At 46.0% G+C, this 22,487-nt stretch overlaps 1 protein-coding gene across 1 annotated transcript in view; it reads right to left on the bottom strand.

The window, feature by feature from the left end:
• SLIT3 (slit guidance ligand 3) overlaps nt 1-22,487 on the bottom strand; it is a 490,596-nt gene that overhangs the window by 27,947 nt on the left and 440,162 nt on the right. The window contains exons 29-30 of the mRNA XM_036391775.2: nt 11,481-11,574; nt 5,927-6,064 (exon numbers count right to left, since the gene is read on the bottom strand). Coding sequence (XP_036247668.1) covers nt 5,927-6,064; nt 11,481-11,574 — 232 coding nt within the window. The remainder of the gene's footprint in view (nt 1-5,926; nt 6,065-11,480; nt 11,575-22,487) is intronic.

The following is a 22,487-nucleotide window of genomic DNA, read 5'->3' as shown; positions in this document are numbered from 1 at the left end:
CAGGTGTGTCAGTCACCTCTCCTTTCCCCTCCCAGCACTGTCTGTCAGTCCTGGCATTCCAGAAGGGCCTCGAGTGATTGGCAGATCCAAAGGATGCCCTCTACCCCTGGGGGGCATTGGGCCATCCAGGTGTCCTTTGTCCATTATGACCTCTTCTGTGTACCTGCTTGGTGCCTCCCTGCCCCTTCCCTGCCCCTCTCCCCGGGGTTCAAAGGAGCAGCAGCCACGGGCTCAGGGAGCTCTGTTGGAGCTGGTGCTGCATTCAGAGGCCTGAGGGCCAGAATAAAGCTCTGGATCCAAAGCCTCCATCAGAACCGACTCCTTTCCTTCACCATCGCCTTAAAGCTTCTCTGCCAGAGGGAAACCCCAGGAGCAGCCCCTGTTATGGGGGGAGCTCCATCCTGCAGCCACCAGAGCTCCTGCAGGCCTGGACTTGTCCCCACGTGCCCAGCTGCAGCACCCAGGCAGCCCAAAGTGTCTGTGGGTGAAACACCACACACCCAGCCAGCCAAAAATGTCTGTGGGTGAAACACCACACACCCAGCCAGCCAAGGGTGTCTGTGGGGTGAAACACCACACACCAAGCCAGGCAAAAGTGTCTGTGGGATGAAACACCACACATCCAGCCAGCCAAAGGTGTCTGTGGGATGAAACACCACACACCCAGCCAGCCAAAAGTGTCTGTGGGGTGAAACACCACACACCCAGCCAGCCAAAGGTGTCTGTGGGTGAAACACCACACACCCAGCCAGCCAAAGGTGTCTGTGGGTGAAACACCACAGTGCTGCTGTTTGGTTCAGCACCAAGGGCCAGACAAGCTCAGGCACGTCCCATCTGCAATATTGGTAACATTCCAATAGACTCACTTTTACTCTCTTAATCTTGTCTAGCCTCTGTTTTATGTGGCCACTCTGAGAGGAATAGAGGGTTTGTCTTTACAAACCAGCTCTGGGTCTGCTGGTGGATGAAACCAGCACTGGGAGATGAAAGAAACAATGGAAGGATTCCACTGATTGATGTATGGAAAAAGATATTTGCTTTTACAAATAAACTTTAGGTTTGCTGATAAATGAAATTAGACATTGAAAGATGAAAGAAACAATGCGGAAGAAAAACCCCTAAATTCTGTAAGAATTAAAAATTAAAAGGGAGGGTTATACATCAGAGGGAAATCTTTGGTATCAGACATTCTGGGAAGTCTGAACTTCTCAAGTACCTCAGCCAATGGGGAAAGAGAGCAGGGAAATGCAGCTGAGAAATTGGGATAAATGGAGGCTGCATCCTCCAAAAATTGGAGAGACCCCAGGGGAATGCCCCCATGGCCTCTCCCTTTATTCAAATAAAGTCAAAGGACTCCTCTGTCTCCTTTTTGGACATAAACCTCTGGTGTTTGTGGATTAATTTTCCTAACAAACTCCAAGGCATCAGTTCTGGTGACCCAGGTGGGATGATGGTCACGAGTTTTTCAGGTAATTGTGAGTTTGGTCCATTTACATCTCCAGGGTTAATTCTCCAATTACATTTTCAGGTAATGAAGTCATTTACTCCAAGTTATTCCCCCCAATTCACTGTTGTTTACATCTCTGGGCCTGAGACAGTGAGGTGTCCTTGAGTTCCAGGCCTAGAGAGGAATTGTTTTATCTCAATGAAACGGGAGAACAGCAGCTGACAGGCCATGGAGTTTCAGAGCTATACACTAAAGCAGTGCAGGATCTGAAAAATAGAAAAGCTGAAATCCTAGGGCATCACTGCCCTTCTGCTTTGGAGCAGTGGCTCTGAGGTCCAGGCACCTGCTGTGTGCCTGCTGTGAAAGGAGCCCAGCTGAGTGCTGGCAGGAATCCTGAGCTGGGTGTGAACAAGGCAGTGCAGACACTGAGAGCAGCCTGAAGTGCCCTTTGCTCTGGTTCTACAGCTCTGCAAGGCACTGCAGCCTGGCTGTGCCCTGCAGAGCTTCCCAGTGAGGCCTGTGAGCCATTCAAACCCAAACCTGAGACCTCCCCATCCTACATCTGTGATTTGAGTCTACTCTGCAAACAAGGGAATCCCTTTCCAGAGGTACCAGCAGAACAGAGCACTGCTAACCCAGCCTGTGAGCTCCATTCTACCTAATGCCCATTGTTTTGTTTTGTCTTTGGCAGCAAGTAGGAAACAGAAGGAAAATCAGTGCATATAATTTTAATGTTTTGGAAGTTAAAAATAATCATAATAAAAAAATCCATATGACCCACAACAGCCTCCACTAACAGAAAGCAAATGTTGGAAGAAGCCAGAGTGTCTGTGCTTAGTGCTGCTCTGAAAGATTCCCAAAGCTCCTGGTATGGCTCCTGCACACCCTTGCTTGTTGTGAACCCCCCCTGGTGTGTGGCTTTACCAGGGCAGCTCTCCTGATACTGGCACCTAGAACTTACATTAGTGACAGCTCTGTCAAGGCCCTTTCCTTTATAATTTTAAACATTTTTTATAAGTATATATTTAGAAATAATTAATAAGATTTATTTCTCAAGCAGTGGAATGTGGAACACAGCCTGACTTCCTTCCATAGCTTGGCCAAGTCCATTCTGCCTGGTACAATCTCATTTATTTAAATAATCACTGTGAGTTCCTTGCAGGAGCCTGTCCCAGTGGAGAGCTCAGAAGCATCTGCAGCACAGAGGAGCAGTGCTTCCATCAGGCTCTGCAGATAATGTGTGCTTCCCCACCAGAGCAGCATTTATCAGGCAGCACTTCTGTGAGGCTGATTGCTGGAGGGAAGCTCAGAGAACTCGGGGTTTATTCAGCAGGGCTCACAAATTCTCTAAAATGTTTTCATCTGCAGGGGGCAAATGAGTGCTATTTTGGGAAGAAAACACTGAAAACTTTTCAGGAGGAAAGCAGATTCTGCAGCTGGGAGAAGTTGGTGAGTGCTAGGGAAAGGTGCTGCAAGGAGCACAGCTACACCTGAGCAGTGAATGGGAAGTGATGAAATAGGAGAGTGAGCGTGTGCATGGTGGCACTATTGATTTTTGGGGCTGTCATGAGAGCCTCACTGTGCATGAGGCCCTACCTACACTGCTCAGAATTACCCAATGCCATTTGTTCAGCTGTGTGAGGATGGAAGTTTTAACATCTTTTTAATGTGTGGCTTTGACACACAGTGTAGTGACAACCATAAAATCATTACAGGTCTGTGCTTTTATTACAACAGCATAAGCTCTGGATAATTGGGAGGGCACTCTGCAAACTCACTGCTGGGAAATGATTCCTGATACTCTGCCAAAAAACTTTATTAATCATCATCTTAGGTCTCCTAGTTACCTTTGTTGGGCCACCCCTCGTGTTTTCTCCGTTTTCATCAACACTTGCAGCCTTCAAACACGTGCACAGTTATCTCCTTGTCACACGTCCCCGTGCCCAAGGCAGCTGTGAGGACAGGGGAGTCTGCAACCCTGAACATCAGAAGGCTGAGCTCTGTCAATCACCATATTTGCATTTGTAATCTTAACAGGAAAAAAGCCCAAACCTCAGAACCCCCTTCAGAGCAGCAGGCCTTTAAACTACAAAAGGCTTGAGTCATGGGAAGAATAATGAGATCATATTTTGTTAGCAGAATTTTAATCCTGCAATCAAACAAGATCAGGGACTGTTCTGCATGGAGAACACATGGGGCTCCATCTTGCTGTCTGCCTTGGCAGAGGGAGTGTAGTAGTGCTCAGTGTCAGGTTTTCCTCCCCAAAGACCCTTGTCTTCCTTGCATCTTGCACGGGAAATTTAAGGAAGTGGCATGGACTAGTGAAAAAAGAAAGCCAACAGGAGAACTGAAGTTAATCCTGGCTGTGCTGTTGACAGGCAGTGGAGTTACTTTGCTTGCCCATGGTTGCCTGGGGCTGTGAAGTGCTGTTTAAGCTGGTAGTTGAGTTTTGGAGCTTAGTGTAGAAAGATTCCTCCTCTACTTGGAGGACTGTTAGTGGAATGAGAGCCCCTCATCTGATCAAGAGAGGAGACTGGACTGCTCCAGGTCCTGCTCTTGATGCCCCTGGTGTGAGACCAGACAACCTGGGGCACTGCCTAAATTGCCAGTAGAGCTCTTTGGTACATGGGAAGGGACCAGACCAACCTCCCACCTACCCCTGCTGCTCCACCCAGCTGTGTCAACTCAGAACATCTCTGACCAACACTGTGACTCTGCTTTCCCAGAAAAAAACCCTCACATTCATCACTGCCTAGTGCTTACAGGCCTTAAAAATCAGAGGACCTGCAGCAAAAGTCTCCCAGTCAGCCCCATGTGATGACAGGCTGGAGTTAGCCTTGACTCCAGATGTGGCTTTGCAATCCCATTTCTCAGCTCTAACAATTGGATAACACTGAGGATTTACATCCCACAGTCACGTTAGCCTCACCAGTCACCAATCTGCAGGATCCCTAAGGCCATCAAATGGACTGGAGCAGAGAGTGAAACATGGAGAGAATTTTGAAATTCAGAGGATATCTGATAGCTTGTAAATAACAAGCCTGATTCTGTGAAACCATGGGCTGACATCATGTTGTATATCAATGCCTGTTCAGGGAAGGCTGTCTGCTTTGCAACAGAAACCTGTGTTGGGAGGGAAGGGAAAAAACCCCAAACCAGCAAGGATGAAAGCAAGAAGAATGAAAACAGTTGCAGATACAAAGCAGAGAAGATGATTTATAAGTGTTCATGCAATTTCTGCTTTGTCAAGACTGATCATTTCAGGTACTTCTTCTTTGTCTCATGTGTGTATTTCAAACACAGAAAAGGTTTAGCTGGAAGGAAGCCAGTATACAGCCCCAGGCAATGATTAGTGAATCCATTTGGAGGAGCACACTTATCTTTGACAGACAGAGATTTCCAGGAGTCAGATATATTGGCAGCTGTCAGAATGAGAGGCTGGAAATTTACAGCCTGAATCATACTGAGCTTGTCCAAGAGACACAGAGACACTGCCACAAAATCTTCAGACTCACGTTTTCCTTGCAGCCAGTTGGGAGGGTTCATAAACACAATTTTATTCTCCTTTGCTCACTCTGCACATGCAGGGTTTATCTCCATATAACTTAGGTGAGTGTGTTAGGTGGTGTGCTTAGTGTGTGAGCAGGGATGGCTGGGGCAGGCACACTCACACAGCACTGCCCCAAAATCGCTGCTTTCCAAGCAAAAATATCCAGTTAACTTGTTAAAGCCTCCTTTTAAGCAGGGACAGGCACCTGTTCACAGGGGGATGCCAGATCAGGGCTGGGAGAGGATGATGAGGATGTCAGATCAGTGGTGGGTTAGAGGATGATGGGGATGTCAGATCAGGGCTGGGTTAGGGGCTGATGGGGATGGGGATGGGACATCAGGGCTGGGTTAGGGGCTGATGGGGATGTCAGGGATGGGTTAGAGGATGATGGGGATGTCAGATCAGGGCTGGGTTAGAGGATGATGGGGATGTCAGATCAGGGCTGGGTTAGACGCTGATGAGGGTATCAGATCAGGCTGGGTTAGGGGCTGATGGGGATGGGAGATCAGTGCAGGGTTAGAGGCTGATGAGGATGTCAGATCAGTGCTTTTAGAGGCTGATGGGGATGTCAGATCAGTGCAGGGTTAGAGGATGATCGGGATGGGAGATCAGGGCTGGGTTAGAGGCTGCTGGGGATGTCAGATCAGTGCTGTTAGAGGCTGCTGGGGATGTCAGATCAGTGCAGGGTTAGAGGATGATGGGGATGGGAGATCAGGGCTGGGTTAGAGGATGGTGGGGATGTCAGATCAGGGCTGGGTTAGGGGCTGATGGGGATGGGAGATCAGTGCAGGGTTAGAGGCTGATGGGGATGTCAGATCAGTGCTGTTAGAGGCTGCTGGGGATGTCAGATCAGTGCTGTTAGAGGCTGCTGGGGATGTCAGATCAGTGCTGTTCGAGGCTGGTGAGGATGGGGGTGAGCCCTGCCGTACCTGAAGCCCTGCGGGCACACGCAGGTGTAGCCATTGACCGCGTCCACGCAGGCGGCTCCGTGCCGGCACTTGTGGCCCACGCAGTCATCATCATCCACTTCACAGTGCTTGCCGCTGTAGCCCGGCAGGCACTCGCATCTGAAAGGCAGAAAATCCCTGTTAATGGCTCCTTTCACACCGGCAGCTCGCTCAGGCAGCCCAGCACCTGGTGGATGTGGGGTGGGGACATGTTTGCAATTATTGCTGGCAGCATCAAGCACAGCTCCTGCCCAGGTCCCTCCTGGCTGGCTGCATTTGAGGTTCTGCAACCTGCTGAAATTCCAGTCTAGCAAAGCACCACCATCCCACAGCTTCTCCTCAGCTGAGTCTGTGAGAGGGGTGTTCACCCTCCAGAGTCCCAGCTGTGCTAAAGGTGACAATCCCCTCCCTGACCCTACAGAGTAAGGGGCAATATTCTGCAAGGGCAGTGCCTCTGATGCCCCACAGTATGATTTTGCCAGTGCTGCACACTGCTGGGTAATTGAGCTTGGTCCTGTACACAGGAAGGGTCCACCTTCCAAAACAGTCTGTAAACAAGCCATAAACCTCAGCAAATTCAGAGAGAAAGACCAAGTTTTGAGACCACCACCTGCTTTCCATTCATTGGCAAAATTCATTTCCATTCAAAACGCTGCTGCAGCAGTGGAAAGTTGTCTGTGCAGCACGTCCTTTGCCATGGTGACACTGCACCTTCTGCTGTGGGGTGACACTGTGGGATGGAGCACAGTGGGATGTACCCAGACCTGCAGACGTTGCCTGTTGCTTTTATTTTATACAATTTTCAAGTCTGCTATACGAAGGCTGCATCAGCATTTCTATTTATAAGTCTTGCAGAAGTGTATAACCTGACAATAGAAAATGCATCCCAAAGTCTCTGACTTGGATCAGATCTTTTGGGATTGCTGAGCAGCCTTTTTTTGAATCTATACTGTAGGCAATGTTTAGTCATGAACACTCTTTAGTCCATAAAACACATTTTAGTCCTCCCAGCTGGATGTTGCACATCTGGAAAACAAAAGGCATACCACTTCAAGCAAATCAGGGGAAAAGCTGCAGAGAATTTCAGCACTAAAAGAGAGGTTTGTGCTCTTGCTAGAGCCTGTGGTTGGACCCAACGTGCTAGTCACTGAGAGCTGGAAGAGGAGAGACATTATAAAGCTGAGGATGTGGCATCAGGAGAGAGGCTACTGCTCCATCAATCTGTTCAGCTGGCCTCCTCCTCCTCCTCCTCCCTGCCAGCAGCCTGGTTGGGTAAATGCAGGGGAACCTTGTGGAAAACCTCTTCAGAGGAACTGGACACGCAGGAGTGATGAGGAAACACCACTTCCACTTCCCAGGCAGCATCCTTGTGCTGGCTGCTGTCCCCAGTGACAGCAGGTGGCTCCTGGCTGCTCCCAGGGCTGAGCTGGGTGACTCTGCAGGATCAACAGTGTCACCTGTGAGTGCCAGTGGCCAGGAGAGGCTGCAGGGTGACAGCAGCCACCCCACTCAGGGGTCACTCACAGAGAATGTGAGCTCCAGGCCCTTGCAGAGCATGGCCTGACTGCCTGAAGGAGGAAATGGGGCACAGCCTGTTCTGTCCCTGGGCAGGGGTAGGGGCATGCAGAACCCTCCCTCCCTGCAGGACAGCCCCACCACCACCTGGCAGCCACAGGAGGGTCCATCTCCCACCTCTGCACGTGTGCATTGCTATTTTACACCTTGCTGCCTCAGGGAATACTGTGGTTAACATAATGGAGATGACAAATCAGAGCAAAGAGCAAAAAACAAGAGGTGTTCCTGCCCCAAACCCTAAGAAATGGGCAGCATTTTCTGGCAGCATTGCAGACACACCTGCAAGGAAATAGTGTCAATCAAAAGACTTTGTGAGGGGAACTGGCAGCATTTAATCCTGTTGTTTTTTATTGATCCCTGCAGTCCTAATATAAAGTGATGTAATAATGAACAATGTGCAGTTCCTTATTCAGGGCTGCCATGCATCACTTTTATGATGTGTATTGGCTATCTCAGTAATGACAGAACCGCCACTTTTCTCTGCAGGGCTGCATTAAATCAGCATTTTAAGCTGTCAGGTAATAATTCCAAGCTTTAGAATAATAAAGTATATTTATATCATGCTCCAACATCAATACAGTGAATGGAAAAACATGCTCCTTTCTTGAAGTTATTTTTTGGAAGTAATTTCATTGTGTTAAAGGCTGGTTTTTTTTGTTGTTGTTGTTTTGCTTTCTGGCATATAGAAAGCTACTCTTCTTCTGTACAGTAACAGCATACTAAAGATGTGGAGGGAGGGAGGGAGGAAAGCCACCTGCATATTTAACTCCAAAAGCAAAGAGCTCTGTGCAGCCAAAGACACACTGAAATATCCAGTTAGCTTCCAAGCTTGGCTTTAGAAGCATGGAATTCCTTTTGGGTCAGTCTCCTCTGAGCTCTTGGTGTGTCACATCTAAGCTGAAGCTACCAAAAAATGCCTGCCTGAAGTCCAGGAGGGGAGAAATTCAGCCCCATGAGTTCCTCATCTGGACTCCTCCTAGAAACCCAGGGTCTGTGCCATCAGGGAATGAGGCTTGGTAATTCCATCCTTATCCCACAATCCCACACATGCCAGCAAGGGACTGAGGGTCAGTCAGTAACATCTGATGTTAAGAAGTAAAGAAGGTGGCAAAGAAACCTTCATGTTCTGATCCTGGCAAGAGAGTATTTTACACAATTAGATATCTCATTTCCCAGTGACCATCTGACACCACTACAGTTGAAATCTTGTTTTCTCCTACAGCCTTGTAGTGATGGCAACATTCCCAGTATCACAGAGAGCCTAAAACATGTCCAGTGGTATTTAAATTGTTGGCCAATCTGAGGGGATTTGCATCTGCATGCGCTCAATGTCTGTTGTATTCAAGCAGTGAATCACAGCTTCTATGGCAGGGCCAGAATGGAATTTCCCTCCCCACCTCAATAAATAACTTGGCTTCCTATTTTTTTTTTCCCCTGTCTTTGTCATCTTTTCTTCCCTCTGCAGGGCTGCAGACCGACCAGAGCTGACAGTCAGGCTCTGTGCCCTGGGCATCTGAGCAGGACAGACAGACTGGTGTGTCCTGCTCACATGCCCAGGGCACTCCTGCCGTTGACACTCTCTGCCTCTGAAGCAGACAGACAGACAGACAGACAGGAGCCAGACTCCTCCTGCAGGAGCCTCATCCTGCACCACAGGAGCTCAGGGGATCAGCTCCAGCACAGGAGCACAGGCTGCTGGTTTCAAAGCCCCAGCAGCATCCAGACATCACTGCACAACTGCTGAGGGCTCATTTCTGAATGGTCTGGTGCCACCAAAGTATGAAAGAAATAGCAATGCTTGGACACCTCTACATTCCAGGCTCCTTCACTTCTCAAGTTTGGCTGCTAGGAAGCAAATGGGACAGAAGGAGTAAAGAATAATGGATTTTTCTGTATTGTTCTGTGACCGTGTTCACAGGGGTCTGAGGAGGAGGGAAGAGATGAGGATCTGACTCCATGTTTCAGAAGGCTTGATTTATTATTTTATGATATATATTATATTAAAACTATACTAAAAGAATAGAAGAAAGGATTTCATCAGAAGGCTGGCTAAGAATAGAAAAAGAAAGAATCAATAACAAAAGCTTATGTCTGGGACAGAGAGTCCGAGCCAGCTGACTGTGGTTGGGCATTAATTAGAAACAACCACATGAGACCAATCCCAGATGCACCTGTTGCATTCCACAGCAGCAGATAACCATTGGTTACATTTTGTTCCTGAGGCCTCTCAGCTTCTCAGGAGGAAAAATCCTAAGGAAAGGATTTTTCATAAAAGATGTCTGTGACAGTGTTCTATGAATAGTGGGAAGAATAACACAACAAAGAGTAGCAAAAAATACTTAAAAGCAGTTATTTAGCTCCCCTCAAGGGCTAGTGGCCCTACTGTGAAGAACACTTTTCTAGCAAGCTTGTGAGAAAATGTATCTTGTTTACTCAAATTGTTTGGGTGCAGGTATGACAATGCTTCCAGAAATGGGAAAACCATTCAGGGCCACAGCTGCCTGCACCCCTTCATGCTCTAAAAGAAAGCAGTTTGAGTCACTAGCCTTCACCTCAAAACATGATGTAGCTACTGAATTAACCAAAGGTGCTGGATTAACCAAATGACGGATTAATTGGGAATGAATCCTGGAAAGAACATCAGGGACTATTTATGCACTGGCACACACCTCCTTGTCTGGTGCCTACCCATCAGTTCAGGAACCATCCTCATCATTTAATAGCTTCATCTTCTTCAAGATTTGGAAACATTTCTGTCTGGAGGCTTTTCACCCAAAAGAAAGGCTGGTGTTGTACTGCCTGTCTAGCAGAGAGTCAGCTGCCCTTGAGATAGCCACCCTCTCTAAGATTTTGGTTCCTTTCCTTCTAACTCTCCTGACATGTCCTGTGTGTCAGTTCACACTGTTCTGACATGCTGGCTGCTTCACAGGACACAATGTGACCCCACAGCTGGAAGTTGCCAGGAGGAACAAAGCCTGTCACCTTCCCTGTCCTGGGAGAGGACAGAGCCCCAGGAGGGGATCAGTGAGCACCCAGGGCTGCACTGTGAGCACACCTCAGGGAAGGTGCAGACAGCAGCTCACTCTGCACTGAACTCTCCTGCATTTGTCTCCAGAGATCTTTTCCTGAGAAGGATTTCACAGAGCTGGACTTTCCAGCTGACTGTCTCTGTTTGCTAAATTGCTCTCCACACAAGCCATGAACACTGTGCACCTCTCCAAGTCCCCAGGCCCAAAGCTCCTGGTGCTTTGCTGCCACCCAGAACACAAGGCTTTCTCTCACCCCTGTGACACAGCCAGTGTCATTCCCAACAGGAAAATGCAAACACAGACATCACCAAAGCCCAGATGAGCCAAGCAAGGCCAATGGGAAAGGCAGCTCCTGAGCTGGAGCCACCCAGCTCTGGATCTGTTCAGGCTCCTGTTACACTGTTTGAATTTATAAGTGCCCTAAGGATCACACAAGGAAGCTGTCTTTGGTTTGTGATGTAGGATAAGGTGCTTTGCAGTGACTGTTCCATAAATTCTCCTATTGCCATGCTCTATTCCAGGATAATTCCTCTGCTCTGGGGGTACATCCATTATTTTCAGTAAACCACAGAAAGCTAGAAAAAGTATGTATGGATGGATTAAAGTTAAAATGTGGCACAGACAAATGAAATGTATATAGTCTTGCATTATTTGTGTTAATTTTGGAGATTTTTGCTCCCCACTCATTGCCAGTACAACCCCAGTCAAGCCAATGGATGAAAGTGCCCTCTGTGCAGAGACCAAGAGAAGTATGTATGTATGGATTAAAGTTAAAATATGGCACAGACAAATGAAATGTATATAGCCTCGCATAATTTGTGTTAATTTTGGAGATTTTTTCTCCCCACTCATTGCCAGTACAACCCCAGTGAAGCCAATGGATGAAAGTGCCCTCTGTGCAGAGACCAGCACACACACACACACTCTCTTACCTGGTTCCTTTGTCCAGGGGAACACATTTGGACTCATGCTGGCAGGGATTTAGATCAGGAACACAGTGGTTAATCACCTCATCACACAGTTCACCTGAGGCAAAGGAAAAGCAAAAAAGCTGTGACACAGCTTGAACAATGTTGAACACCCATGATGTCCAGGGGTGGCCAATCTCCCCAAGTGGAGACAGCTCAGTAGTTCAGCAGGAAGTGACAAAATTGCTTGTTGAGGGCATGTGAGACTTCATTAAATCAGCTCCTTTGACCTACAGTGACCACACCGTTCCTGTCACAGGGGTTTGAAAGCTTGATATAAAAGCACTGAGGTATGAACTCCACTTGGAGACAGACAAGGGATCAAATGGGCAGCTCCTGACCCAGAACCTCTTATTTCAAAGCAAGAAAGTGACACAAAAGTGAAGTTGCTCATTAGACCCCAACATTTTCACACGGGCACATATTTCAGCCATGGTTAATACACTGCCAAAGAAGCTGATTGGACATCATTCTGGGAAAGAACAACAACCCACAAACCCTCCCCCCAAAACCTCTGTGACTCTCCATAATAGGAACCAGCTTTAGGACTGCATGCAATTATAAAACATTCACTATTTATAAGAGAAGTACTAGCTCTATTGTGCTCACAGGAGATGATGTCTTTTCAGAAAAAAATCTACCTCATGTAAGCCCAGCTCAGCTGTTTCTAGGTCTGGTGTATAACATGCCATGAACCTCCCTGGATTTGTATAAGTTTTAATAATTAATAGCTGTAGAACATTCAAGCCGTGATAGTTTATTTAAATACAATCCTTCTCTGAGTTCTAAATTATTAGGTCACACTTCAGTACCCCAGGCTTTGAGATCCAGCCAAAGACCACAGAGATCTTTGCCTTCCCTAGAATCACACAGAAACCTATCCCACACCTCCCAAAGCCTTGCAGGGAAAGCAAAGGTCAGGTAATCTCAGCATGGAACCCCCCAAAATCTACAGTCCCAAAGCCCCCCTGTGCAGCTCCACCAGAGGAGCACATCTGCAGGGTTTCAAGGGTACACATATTTTCTGTCCCTGTAAATGCTACACACCATTACATAAGGAACAGGCCATGGGAATGCTGGAGAAAAAGGATAATGTGGGAGGCACTGGTGGGCTGGCATTGTTCTGGAAGGTTTTCATGGAGCTGCAGCTCCACCTGTCCTGGGAGAAATGCCATTTTCAAAAATCCTTACATTTCTCTACACTCTAGTGGTTACAGAGAAACACTTGAAAACACAAGCCAAGCAAACCACAAAGATCAAAATTCAGATGGAAAATGCAAATCAGAACCATCCATCTTTTATCAGTTCTGTGATCTGGTGAGCTGGCTGAGAGCACAGTTTTGAGGATTATTCTGGTAGGCTGATAGGTGTGGTTTGTTAACTCCCCCAGGTGCTACTGCTCTGTCAGGTTATTCCTCCCACTTGTGGAAGCACAAGTGTCCACACATCTTGTGTCCAGTACAAGACACACAGCTCTTGATATGACTCTTCCTCTTAGAATGGAAGTATAATATGTGTTTGCCAAAACTACTCAATTGTTTTTCTGTGTTTCAAACATGAACGTGTCCTAAATCTGCTTTTGAGAGCTGTCTAATGTAAATGAGAGCAGGAACACAACCCATGGGAGGGGGCACTGCCAGCACAAACCCCATCCTCGTGGGCCATACAAACCCTCCTGGCTTTTTTACAAACCCTCCTGGCTTGGTGCTGGGCTGGCACTGCCAGGGGAGTCTGCCATGGCATCCTGCAGTTTAATGTGCACAGAAGTTACAGGACAGGCAATTCCACCTGGAGCCAAGGGATCCCAGGCAGCCACCACTGTTAAAGGCTACTGCCACAGACACATTTTCTGAAAAATCCTTTCCTTAGGATTTTTCCTCCTGAGAAGCTGAGAGGCCTCAGGAACAAAATGTAACCAATGGTTATCTGCTGCTGTGGAATGCAACAGGGGCACCTGGGATTGGGCTCATGTGGTTGTTTCTAATTAAAGGCCAATCACAGTCAGCTGGCTCAGACTCTCTATCCAAGACACAAGCTCTTGTTATCATTTCATTTCTTTTCTATTCTTAGCCAGCCTTCTGATGAAATCCTTTCTTCTATTCTTTTAGTATAGCTTTTATATAATATATATCATAAAATAATAAATCAAGCCTTCTGAAACATGGAGTCAGATCCTCATCTCTTCCCTCATCCTCAGACCCCTGTGAACATGGTCACAGGCTACCAAATCTTTTTACAGCCCTGGACAAACCCTGTGCAAATATAATGAAAATATCCAGCTGAGGAAAGGGAATGTGCCAAAGAAACTGAATACTGGAGATCCATGGGAACCAGGGAACAGATCTGGGCTTGGGGTTGGCCACTGCACTTTGCTGCTCCTCAAAAGCAATGAGAGATGTTCAGTTCCTGTAGCTGTGAACACTGCTGACACCTTCTGAGGTGGCAGAACTGGGACAGGTCTGTTTACTGCCATCCATCCCCAAGCCCACAGGCCACCAACCCTCCCAAAATCTAACAAAGGCACTCCCTCAGACCTGAACATCAGCAGGTCACACCTTGCTACAAAGCTTGGAGAGCTGCCAGTTTGTCATCTTGGTATTCCCCATGTCCCTCGTGTGCTATGGATCTCATGGGAAAAAAAAACATCAAAAAAATTAACTGGCTGGTGACATGAAAAGAGCTCAAATGAGCTAAAGCTGGAAATAATTTTGGAAGGCCATCTAAGAACTGAAGAGAGTGTGGATAGATGCCTTCAACTGCCCTTTCACTAAAAATGGTCAATACATACTTTTGAAGTTTCTATTTTTTCTTTTGTTTTGTTTTGAAGCAAAGGAAACAGGCCCTAAAAAAATATGAACAGTATAAAAACTCTCAAAGGAAACCATAATTCTTCTTAAAGTATTCTTCTGAACAGTCATGGCAAGTGCTTAGAGATCCAGTAAAAATCTCCCCAAATGTCAAATATTATGACTCACTGTGTCATTCTGAAGACACCACTATCAAAATGTAGGAGAATTCTAGGCTAGGTACCAAACACAGCATCCAAAAAAATGATATTTTTCATGCAAAACTTGGAACATTTAAGGATCCTTCTTGTTATTTTTCCCATCTATCACTCATTAGGGAGCTCACTTGGGAACGCCTTGCAACTAGAGCAGCCTCATCTCAGGAAGAAATACCTCTTGGTCATTATTTCAGGCTCCACCAATGTTCAGTAGATGCTGCAGAAAGCATGCCAGGGAAATAAAACACTTTTTGAAAAGCAAAGCCCAAGGCACCAGCTACACAATGTCTTTCTCATATTTTATTCACTCAGAAAATTATCTGGGCCAAAAAATCTGCCCTCAGACCTGAGAGCTCAATATTCATTGGTTGCTTTAATGTCAGTATCAGAGGAAAAATGTGATCCTCTTTTTTTTTTTTTTTTTTTTGGAGTGTCACAGGGCTGCTTCTCTGTGCAGCAATTAAAGGTCTAGTCCAAATTTCTCACTGGATAGTTATGTGAACCTAAAAACAGACTGGACATTCATCTTAGGCCAACTCCTAGCAGCACTGCTTCTCTTTGTGAAGGATATTTGATCCTGCTAAAACAAGAGAGAACTTCAGTGTAATGCTTTCTCAAGTGTAGAAAACCATCCAACCTCCCCATTTTCCTCTCTCTACATGTTCTCAAATCCCAGCTCCAGTTTGGGTTTCTGAAGTGCTTCTATAAAACCGAGAGGAAAACCACAGCTACATTTATTTTATAATCAGTTGAACATCCTTTTTAATCCCAAATAATGCTTTTGTTCCATCAAGGCACACTTATTCTCTTTAATCAAAGCTGAAGAGAATCGGTAACATTCAGCAGATGCTGGACAGATGAAGAGAGAGGGAGCAGTCTGATATACCACAAATTATTGCAGTTTTCAGATTAGAACCAAGTTATAGTGACAGGTGGAACTTCAACAGGTGGATCTCCTTTGCTGCTAACTCATGAAAAAAAAAAAAAAAAAAAGGGAAAAAATAGAGAGAAAAAAAAATCCCTGAAAAATAGCCAAGGAATTCTGCTCCTTCAAAACCACCTCTCTTGTCACCTTTACTGACATTGTCTTAAAGAAACACTGCTTTTTTTTTTTTTTTTTTTTGCCTCTTGCAACATTTTCCTGGCCTTATTTTTCAACAGAATCATGAATTTCATGGGGCTTTCCACAGGGCTCATTGCTTATGAAGAGCTGCCAAGAAACACGCTCAGGCTTTTCTGAGCCTTCCCCACGTCTCAGAGCGAAGCCAAAACAACAATAGGGCAATAAAGATGACTTTTACACACAGTTTAATAATCATCTATCTTTTTTCCGTTCTGTACTGTCATGAGAGCTATTTATTTCATGCCCCATTAGACTTTTAAAACCAGGATCCAAGCTCCACTATTCCTCCCTAATCAGTAAAAGAGAAGCTGGATGCAGTAAAAGTATTTTACTTATTTATCTTTAAGTGAAACTGCAGTTCTGAAAAGACAATGTACAGCACCAATTTGCAACCAATGAGTTCAACGATTTTTCTTTTGTTCCATGTGTCAGTTGGGTGATACTTTGTTGTAATATACTGACAAAACAACACAGAAAATATCCCCATCCTTAATGCAAGAGAAGCTTTAGTAGGCCTGCAGGACTGGCAGTAAATATGCTGCTGAGAATTTCACAATATGACTTGAGAAAAGAAACGTGCTTATGGTGAGGGAAGGATGGAGAAAGCCTGGCCTGCATCCACAGCAGGGAAACTTTTCCAGGCTGCACAGGGTGAGTGCTTAAATGGTGTGGGGCAACATTCTGAACTCTGCCACGTAAGTCTGAGTGGAACTCGTCTCCTTGCTGCTAATAAAAACCACTGTGCTGTTCTCCTCATAGGAGATTACTCATTTTATATCTAATAAATTGTATTGGAAGAAATGTTTGCTGTTGTTTTGTTTTCCCCTTCTCTCTGTTCAGGCATTAAAAAGAAGTCAGTGCCAATTGGAAGTTTCAGAACGCTGAACCTAAAAATGGTTGGGTGGAACAGACAGGGTGTTCCTCCAAGGAAGTAATTCAGTAAGGAATGTTGTTGATTTTTGATGAAAATGATTTGAGGCACATCTAAGTAAATAATAATAATAAAAAAAATACTTCCAAACTATTTCAACTTGCAATGAAAAAATGAGAAACTCTGTGAAAATCCTTTAGGAGCAAATGCTATTATGTTAGCTACAAAAACATAAAAGAAATCACCTGAAATGCACTGTAGCAGAGTAAATTCTGCATGATCACTGAAGTTTGCTCTTGCTTGACAAGCACTGCCCACAGTATTTAGCAGGCAAAGAGTTACTTTATGCTTTTTATCCTGTCTTAATTGTTAAAAACTCCCAAGTTTTCACTTACCAGGTTTTGACCTGCTAAGTGGGAACCCTTAAGTTTGATTCCACGCTGGGATTCCCATAGTGGTTTTTTTTTTTTCAGATTTCAGGAGCAATTCTCCCTAAGCTTAAGGTTCAACAAAGGGAGCATGGGTAAAACCAGATCTGGGCAGGGAAATAATGATCCTTTCAGTGTTTCAGAATCTCCAAGAAGGAATGTGTTCTATGCACTGCTGAAGTATGAAAAACCATATTCAACATGCCAAGTTGCACACAATGCAGTGTGTGAAACATGAACTGAACTAGACAATTTCCAGTGCCCCTTCAAGGTGGTGACCTGCCTAAAGCACTGTTCCTCAGAACCACAGTGTCTGGGAAAGATCTTCTTTTGCTGGACACCCTAAGTTTTTGAGCTGTATTTATTCATATGGATGGAATCATTTGAGGATCAGTTCAGCCATCCACACAATCTAGTGCAGCAGGTGACACCTGAGATGCCACACATTATCTGAGATGCTCCTCCTGGGCCGGCAGAGAGGACACCCTGTGGATTCCTGCTGGTCTGAGCAGGGAATGGGGCTGGAGCCTGTTAAAAATGCTTTGGCTCCAGCACTCCTTGCTCCTGACTCTGCTCCCTGCTCCAGAACTCCCATGGGATACTGCAGCAGTGTGCCCAGTCCTTCATGGACTCCTCCAAGGTGGCTCCTTCCCTCAGGCTGCAGCTCTCCCAGAACTGCTCCTGCACAGCACACAGTTCTTCAGGAGCTGCCTGATTTCCTTGTTTCCCACTGTGTTTCTTGACAGACTGGATTTAATGACTCTCAGACCCCATTTGAGGATGAATTCACTCTGCTCATCCTACAGGACAGCAGTAGCTGACATTCCACTTTCTTGCAGACATGCTGTGTCCTGCTGAACAAGGAGGAATTCTCTGGTATATTTTATTGCACAAACAAGACATTTTACATTTGGGAGAGGGCAGTTTGACCAGAGAAGATGCTGGAGCACTCCAGCACAGCAGGACACCCACACTGAGGCTGAAGACAGGCTGCAGCCCTGCCAGCTGCTGTGCTATTTCCTCCCAGAGGGTCAGATAAGAGTCCAATCTGATAGCAATGACATGTGGTTCTCTCTTCATAAAACAGGGCTGGGAATGGGCTTAGGGCTCTTGAACAAAGCCCAAACCTTCCAGGTCTTCCAGCACTTGTCATTCCCAGTTACACAACTGGGAAATGTGGGTGCCTTTTTGTGTTTCATGCGGAAAGGGAGTACACTTCACATCTGCCAAGTAACTAAAACTGAGAGACTTCCATGTAAGGCAGAACTCCTTCAAACAAAAAGGAAGAAAACACACTAAACTCTGACCACAATTTTCTCTGTCTTGAGGAAATTATGGCTGAAGTTCCAAAATTTAAAAGGAGTTGATAGCTAAGTACTTGTTTGTTTAAGCCTTCAGCATTTATTAGGCAGCCCAGATCCCTGTGGAGCCACAAGCTGAACCATACCACCTCAAACCTCCTTGCTCCTGGAGCAAAAATTTGGGGGGAAAAAGCAGCTTCAGTGCCATGACCCCCCTCAGCCTGCCCAGGGGTGGCTTGGGGACAGAGCCACACCTGTCACAGCAGCCAGCCATGGAGGGCTCCAGGACACAGGGACAGACACGAGCCCCACTCAGCTGCAGCTGTCTGCCTGCATTGGTGCTGCTCCCTGCAGCTGTCTGCCTGCACTGGAGCAGCTCCCTGCAGCTGTCTGCCTGCACTGGTGCTGCTCTCCCCTGCAGCTGTCTGCCTGCACTGGTGCAGCTCTCTGCAGCTGTCTGCCTGCACTGGTGCTGCTCTCCTGCAGCTGTCTGCCTGCACTGGTAGCAGCTCCCTGCAGCTGTCTGCCTGCATTGGTGTGCTCTCCCTGCAGCTGTCTGCCTGCACATGGTGCTGCTCCCTGCAGCTGTCTGCCTGCACTGGTGCTGCTCTCCCTGCAGCTGTCTGCCTGCACTGGTGCTGCTCTCCCTGCAGCTGTCTGCCTGCAATGGAGCAGCCCTCTGCAGCTGTCTGCCTGCACTGGTGCTGCTCTCCCTGCAGCTGTCTGCTGCACTGGTGCTGCTCTCCCTGCAGCTGTCTGCTGCACTGGTGCAGCTCCCTGCAGCTGTCTGCCTGCACTGGTGCAGCTCCCTGCAGCTGTCTGCCTGCACTGGTGCTGCTCTCCCTGCAGCTGTCTGCCTGCACTGGTGCTGCTCTCCCTGCAGCTGTCTGCCTGCACTGGAGCAGTCCCTGCAGCTGTCTGCTGCACTGGTGCTGCTCTCCCTGCAGCTGTGTGCCTGGCACTGGTGCTGCTCCCAGCAGCTGTCTGCCTGCACTGGTGCTGGGCTTTGGCCAGACAGAGTCACCACAGACAGTGGGACACTCCAGGAAAAGGGCCCCTAATCACTAACAGGGACTGTTAGAGCTCAGAACTCTCAGATACCATCTACAGGACACCACAGGGTCCCCTAAGGTAAAACAGATCTTAGCCTTCTCTTCCAAATACATCAAACCAGAAATAGTTCCTAGCTTTATTTTATTACTATTTATTTTGAGAGTGATTTTTTTTTTCAGTGATACAAACTGCTTGCAGCTTTTTCCCATGGAAGCAAACTATTTTAAAGCACTTGCTCCTGCCCTCTGTCTGCCATGGGTTACTGGGTATTTTAGTAAAGACCTATTTTCAGTAGTGGAAGCCACTAATAATTTTTTTTTTTAGGTTTCAGAACAAAGAAGTGAGGGCATTGTTGAGGCTTTTTAGGATCTTTGGCAAATAGGAATATATTTCCTGGTTTTTTTTTTTGTTTTTTTTTTTTTGGTGTGTAAGTGCTACATATTTCTGCTTCTGCTAAAATCAGACAGGAGGAGGAAAAGTCACAGCAAACAACAAAACCAAATAAAGCAGCAGGCAAAACACCAAAGCATTGGAAGCACTCAGGGCATGTTTGGTGCAGCCCAATTGTTCCTCTGTGCATGTTTGGACCCCTCTTCATGCAGAGGCACAGAGGGCAGAGAGGCTGAGGACAGATCTCTTTGGAGGGATGAGATTCTGTGCTTGAGGACTATGCTAGGAGTATGAGCAAAGCAGTGATGGGCTGAAGGAGATCTGTAACAGAAGTGAACAGGGAAAGGAAGGGAAGGGAAAACTCTCTGAATTTTGCCCCACATTCCTACACCACAAAGCTGAAGGGAAAACACAATATTTGTATCAATGGCTGGAGACAGACCATGCTACAGCCAAAAGGGCAGAGATGAGGAAAACACAAAAAGGGCAAGAACCAGGGTGACTGATCTAATGCACATCCTTCTCTTTTGATGTCCCTATGGATGTTTCTTTTTGAAGGGAAGGAGATCCTGCAGAACTGCAAGGAGGAGCTGTAAACCACCCAAGTCCCAGCAGGTAAAACAGCCCCAGACTCCTCAGAGCTGGCTGGGTTTGGGTACATGATTGTCCTGGAGGAATTACATGTTTATAATTCAGCTTCAGGATTAAAATAACCAGTGGGCCAGAGGAAAAATAAGACATCAGCAGACAATTAAAGCCATCAGGATCTGCTACACAGCACCAGGATTGGTTTGGTTATTTAAATACAGGCAACAAATATTTAAAATATTGATTTTAAGAATGGTGGGGAAACCTGGTGATGATGGGTTCAGGTTTGAAGCTTTTTTAAGGCATTCAGCTGTTTCCCTCCTCTCAGTCTTTTTTAACTTGCATTTACTACTTCATGGAATCCATTTGTAATTCTATATTGTTTTAAAGTTAATAGATGGAAAAGAACTAGGAAGGAGGTTTTTGTGTGAGCGTGGGCTGCTTTTTGGTGTGTTTTTTTTTATTTTTTTAAATGAAAGTGAAATGGGGCTGGAGTGTGGGAAATTCCTTCCTCAGCAGTCACTTAACAAATTGGCCATTTTTCATCTACTCTGAGTCGGGGGAAAGACTGTCAAAGAATGTTAAAAGAAAACACTGCAAAATCTTATTAATTGAAGAAAGATTTTTGGCCTTCATTTTTCCAACCAATGAAAGCAAAATTCATGCATCATAATTTGGGATATTGTTCCCTAAAAAGGCTATAACAAGTAAAACCAGGCAGACAGCAGATAGAGCAGGAACACACTAAGGTATGGAAAAAACCAAAGCCTGGATACTGTGACTCTGTCAATAGTCAAAAATTTCAACACATTCATTTTTAATTTGTATTTCATTTAGGAACATAAGATTTATTATCATGATTTAACCATTACTCAACTAAGCCAAGGGGGACCCCAACTATTTCTTACAGAACAACAGACAGACACACTCTTGGATCTTCTTCCCTGCATTCAGACTGTTTTCTGTATTACAGCATCCATTTGTTCTATAAATGCAGAATTTACTGAAGCATCACTGCACTGTTACCAGCATTGTGGCATCCAAGAGCACAGGGGTGATGAGGGATTCAGGCTCCCTGCTTGGCAGGGGAGAAAAGCAGGAATCTGAGTAACTGAGCTGGGCACCTCTAAGCTCAGGTTACTGCAAACATCCCAGGCTGTCAGGGCAGAAACAGCTCCAGTGCCAGACAGACCACTCCTGACTGAACATGGGGGTTAACTACAGCTGAGAAATCCCATTTGTACATAGAACCACAACTCTTGCATAATCACACTGATAAAAATGGACAGTCTGGATTTGTTCAGCCACAAAACCCAGCCAGTCAACCTTCCAAAGAAATTTCTGTTTTCCATACAAGCGTTGATGAGGAAAAAAAAGCAAATAAAAACTCACTCTGTCTGCCTACTACTTGTTAACAACAGAACTAAGGATAATATTTGGGTACAACATAAAGAGATATCACCTACATTTTCTGTCCTGCTAGATACAGCCTGGCTGTGGATGTTTGTGCCCTTTGAGAGCTCACTGTCCCCCAGACTACTTCAGAGGAAAACTCCTTCCCTGGACTGTACACCCTGCCTTTCTTTGCCCAAAGAAATAGATCCAATCCATACACCTGGCAAAGCTGGAGCACACAGAGTTTGGTAGCTCAACATTTAGCACCAGAGAGAGGCAGGTACCTCAAAACACAGTTCTGAGCACAGGAATAAGCACTCCTGACCCCTGGAGTGAACTGCTTTCTCTGTGAACTCTTGGCCTTCATACTCTCCCATACTGAACTCATCTGCACCTACCTTTTTTTGTTGTCTTTAATAGATACTGCCATAGCAGTGTCAGATATTCCTTCAAAAAGGAATATTCCTGCCATAGCAGTGTCAGATATTCTTTCAGTATAGGACCTTCAAAAAGGTTCATCTCAAGAGAATATACCTAGAGATGCCCTGGGTGTCACAGGAGACTTGAGTCAAACTCTTTGGCCAGCAGCTCCCTCTCTTTCAGGTCAGACACACAAACCATTCCAAAGTGTGCTGTCATGACTTCCCTCTGTGCTTCCATGGCATTTCCTACACTTTTGTTCAGTCAGCTGAGCAATTTCACATGATTCCCCATTTCTTGTTTGGATTCAACTCATAAGGACCCCCAAAACCATTGCTCAGGTTAGCTTGGCTTGTGTGTGCTTTTGTTTGGCTGATGGCTTCAACTCTTCCAGCCAT

Source organism: Molothrus ater, chromosome 15, assembly GCF_012460135.2.
Source record: "Molothrus ater isolate BHLD 08-10-18 breed brown headed cowbird chromosome 15, BPBGC_Mater_1.1, whole genome shotgun sequence".
NCBI classification, from domain to species: Eukaryota; Metazoa; Chordata; class Aves; order Passeriformes; family Icteridae; genus Molothrus; species Molothrus ater.
This window is presented reverse-complemented; position numbering and strand designations above follow the sequence as displayed.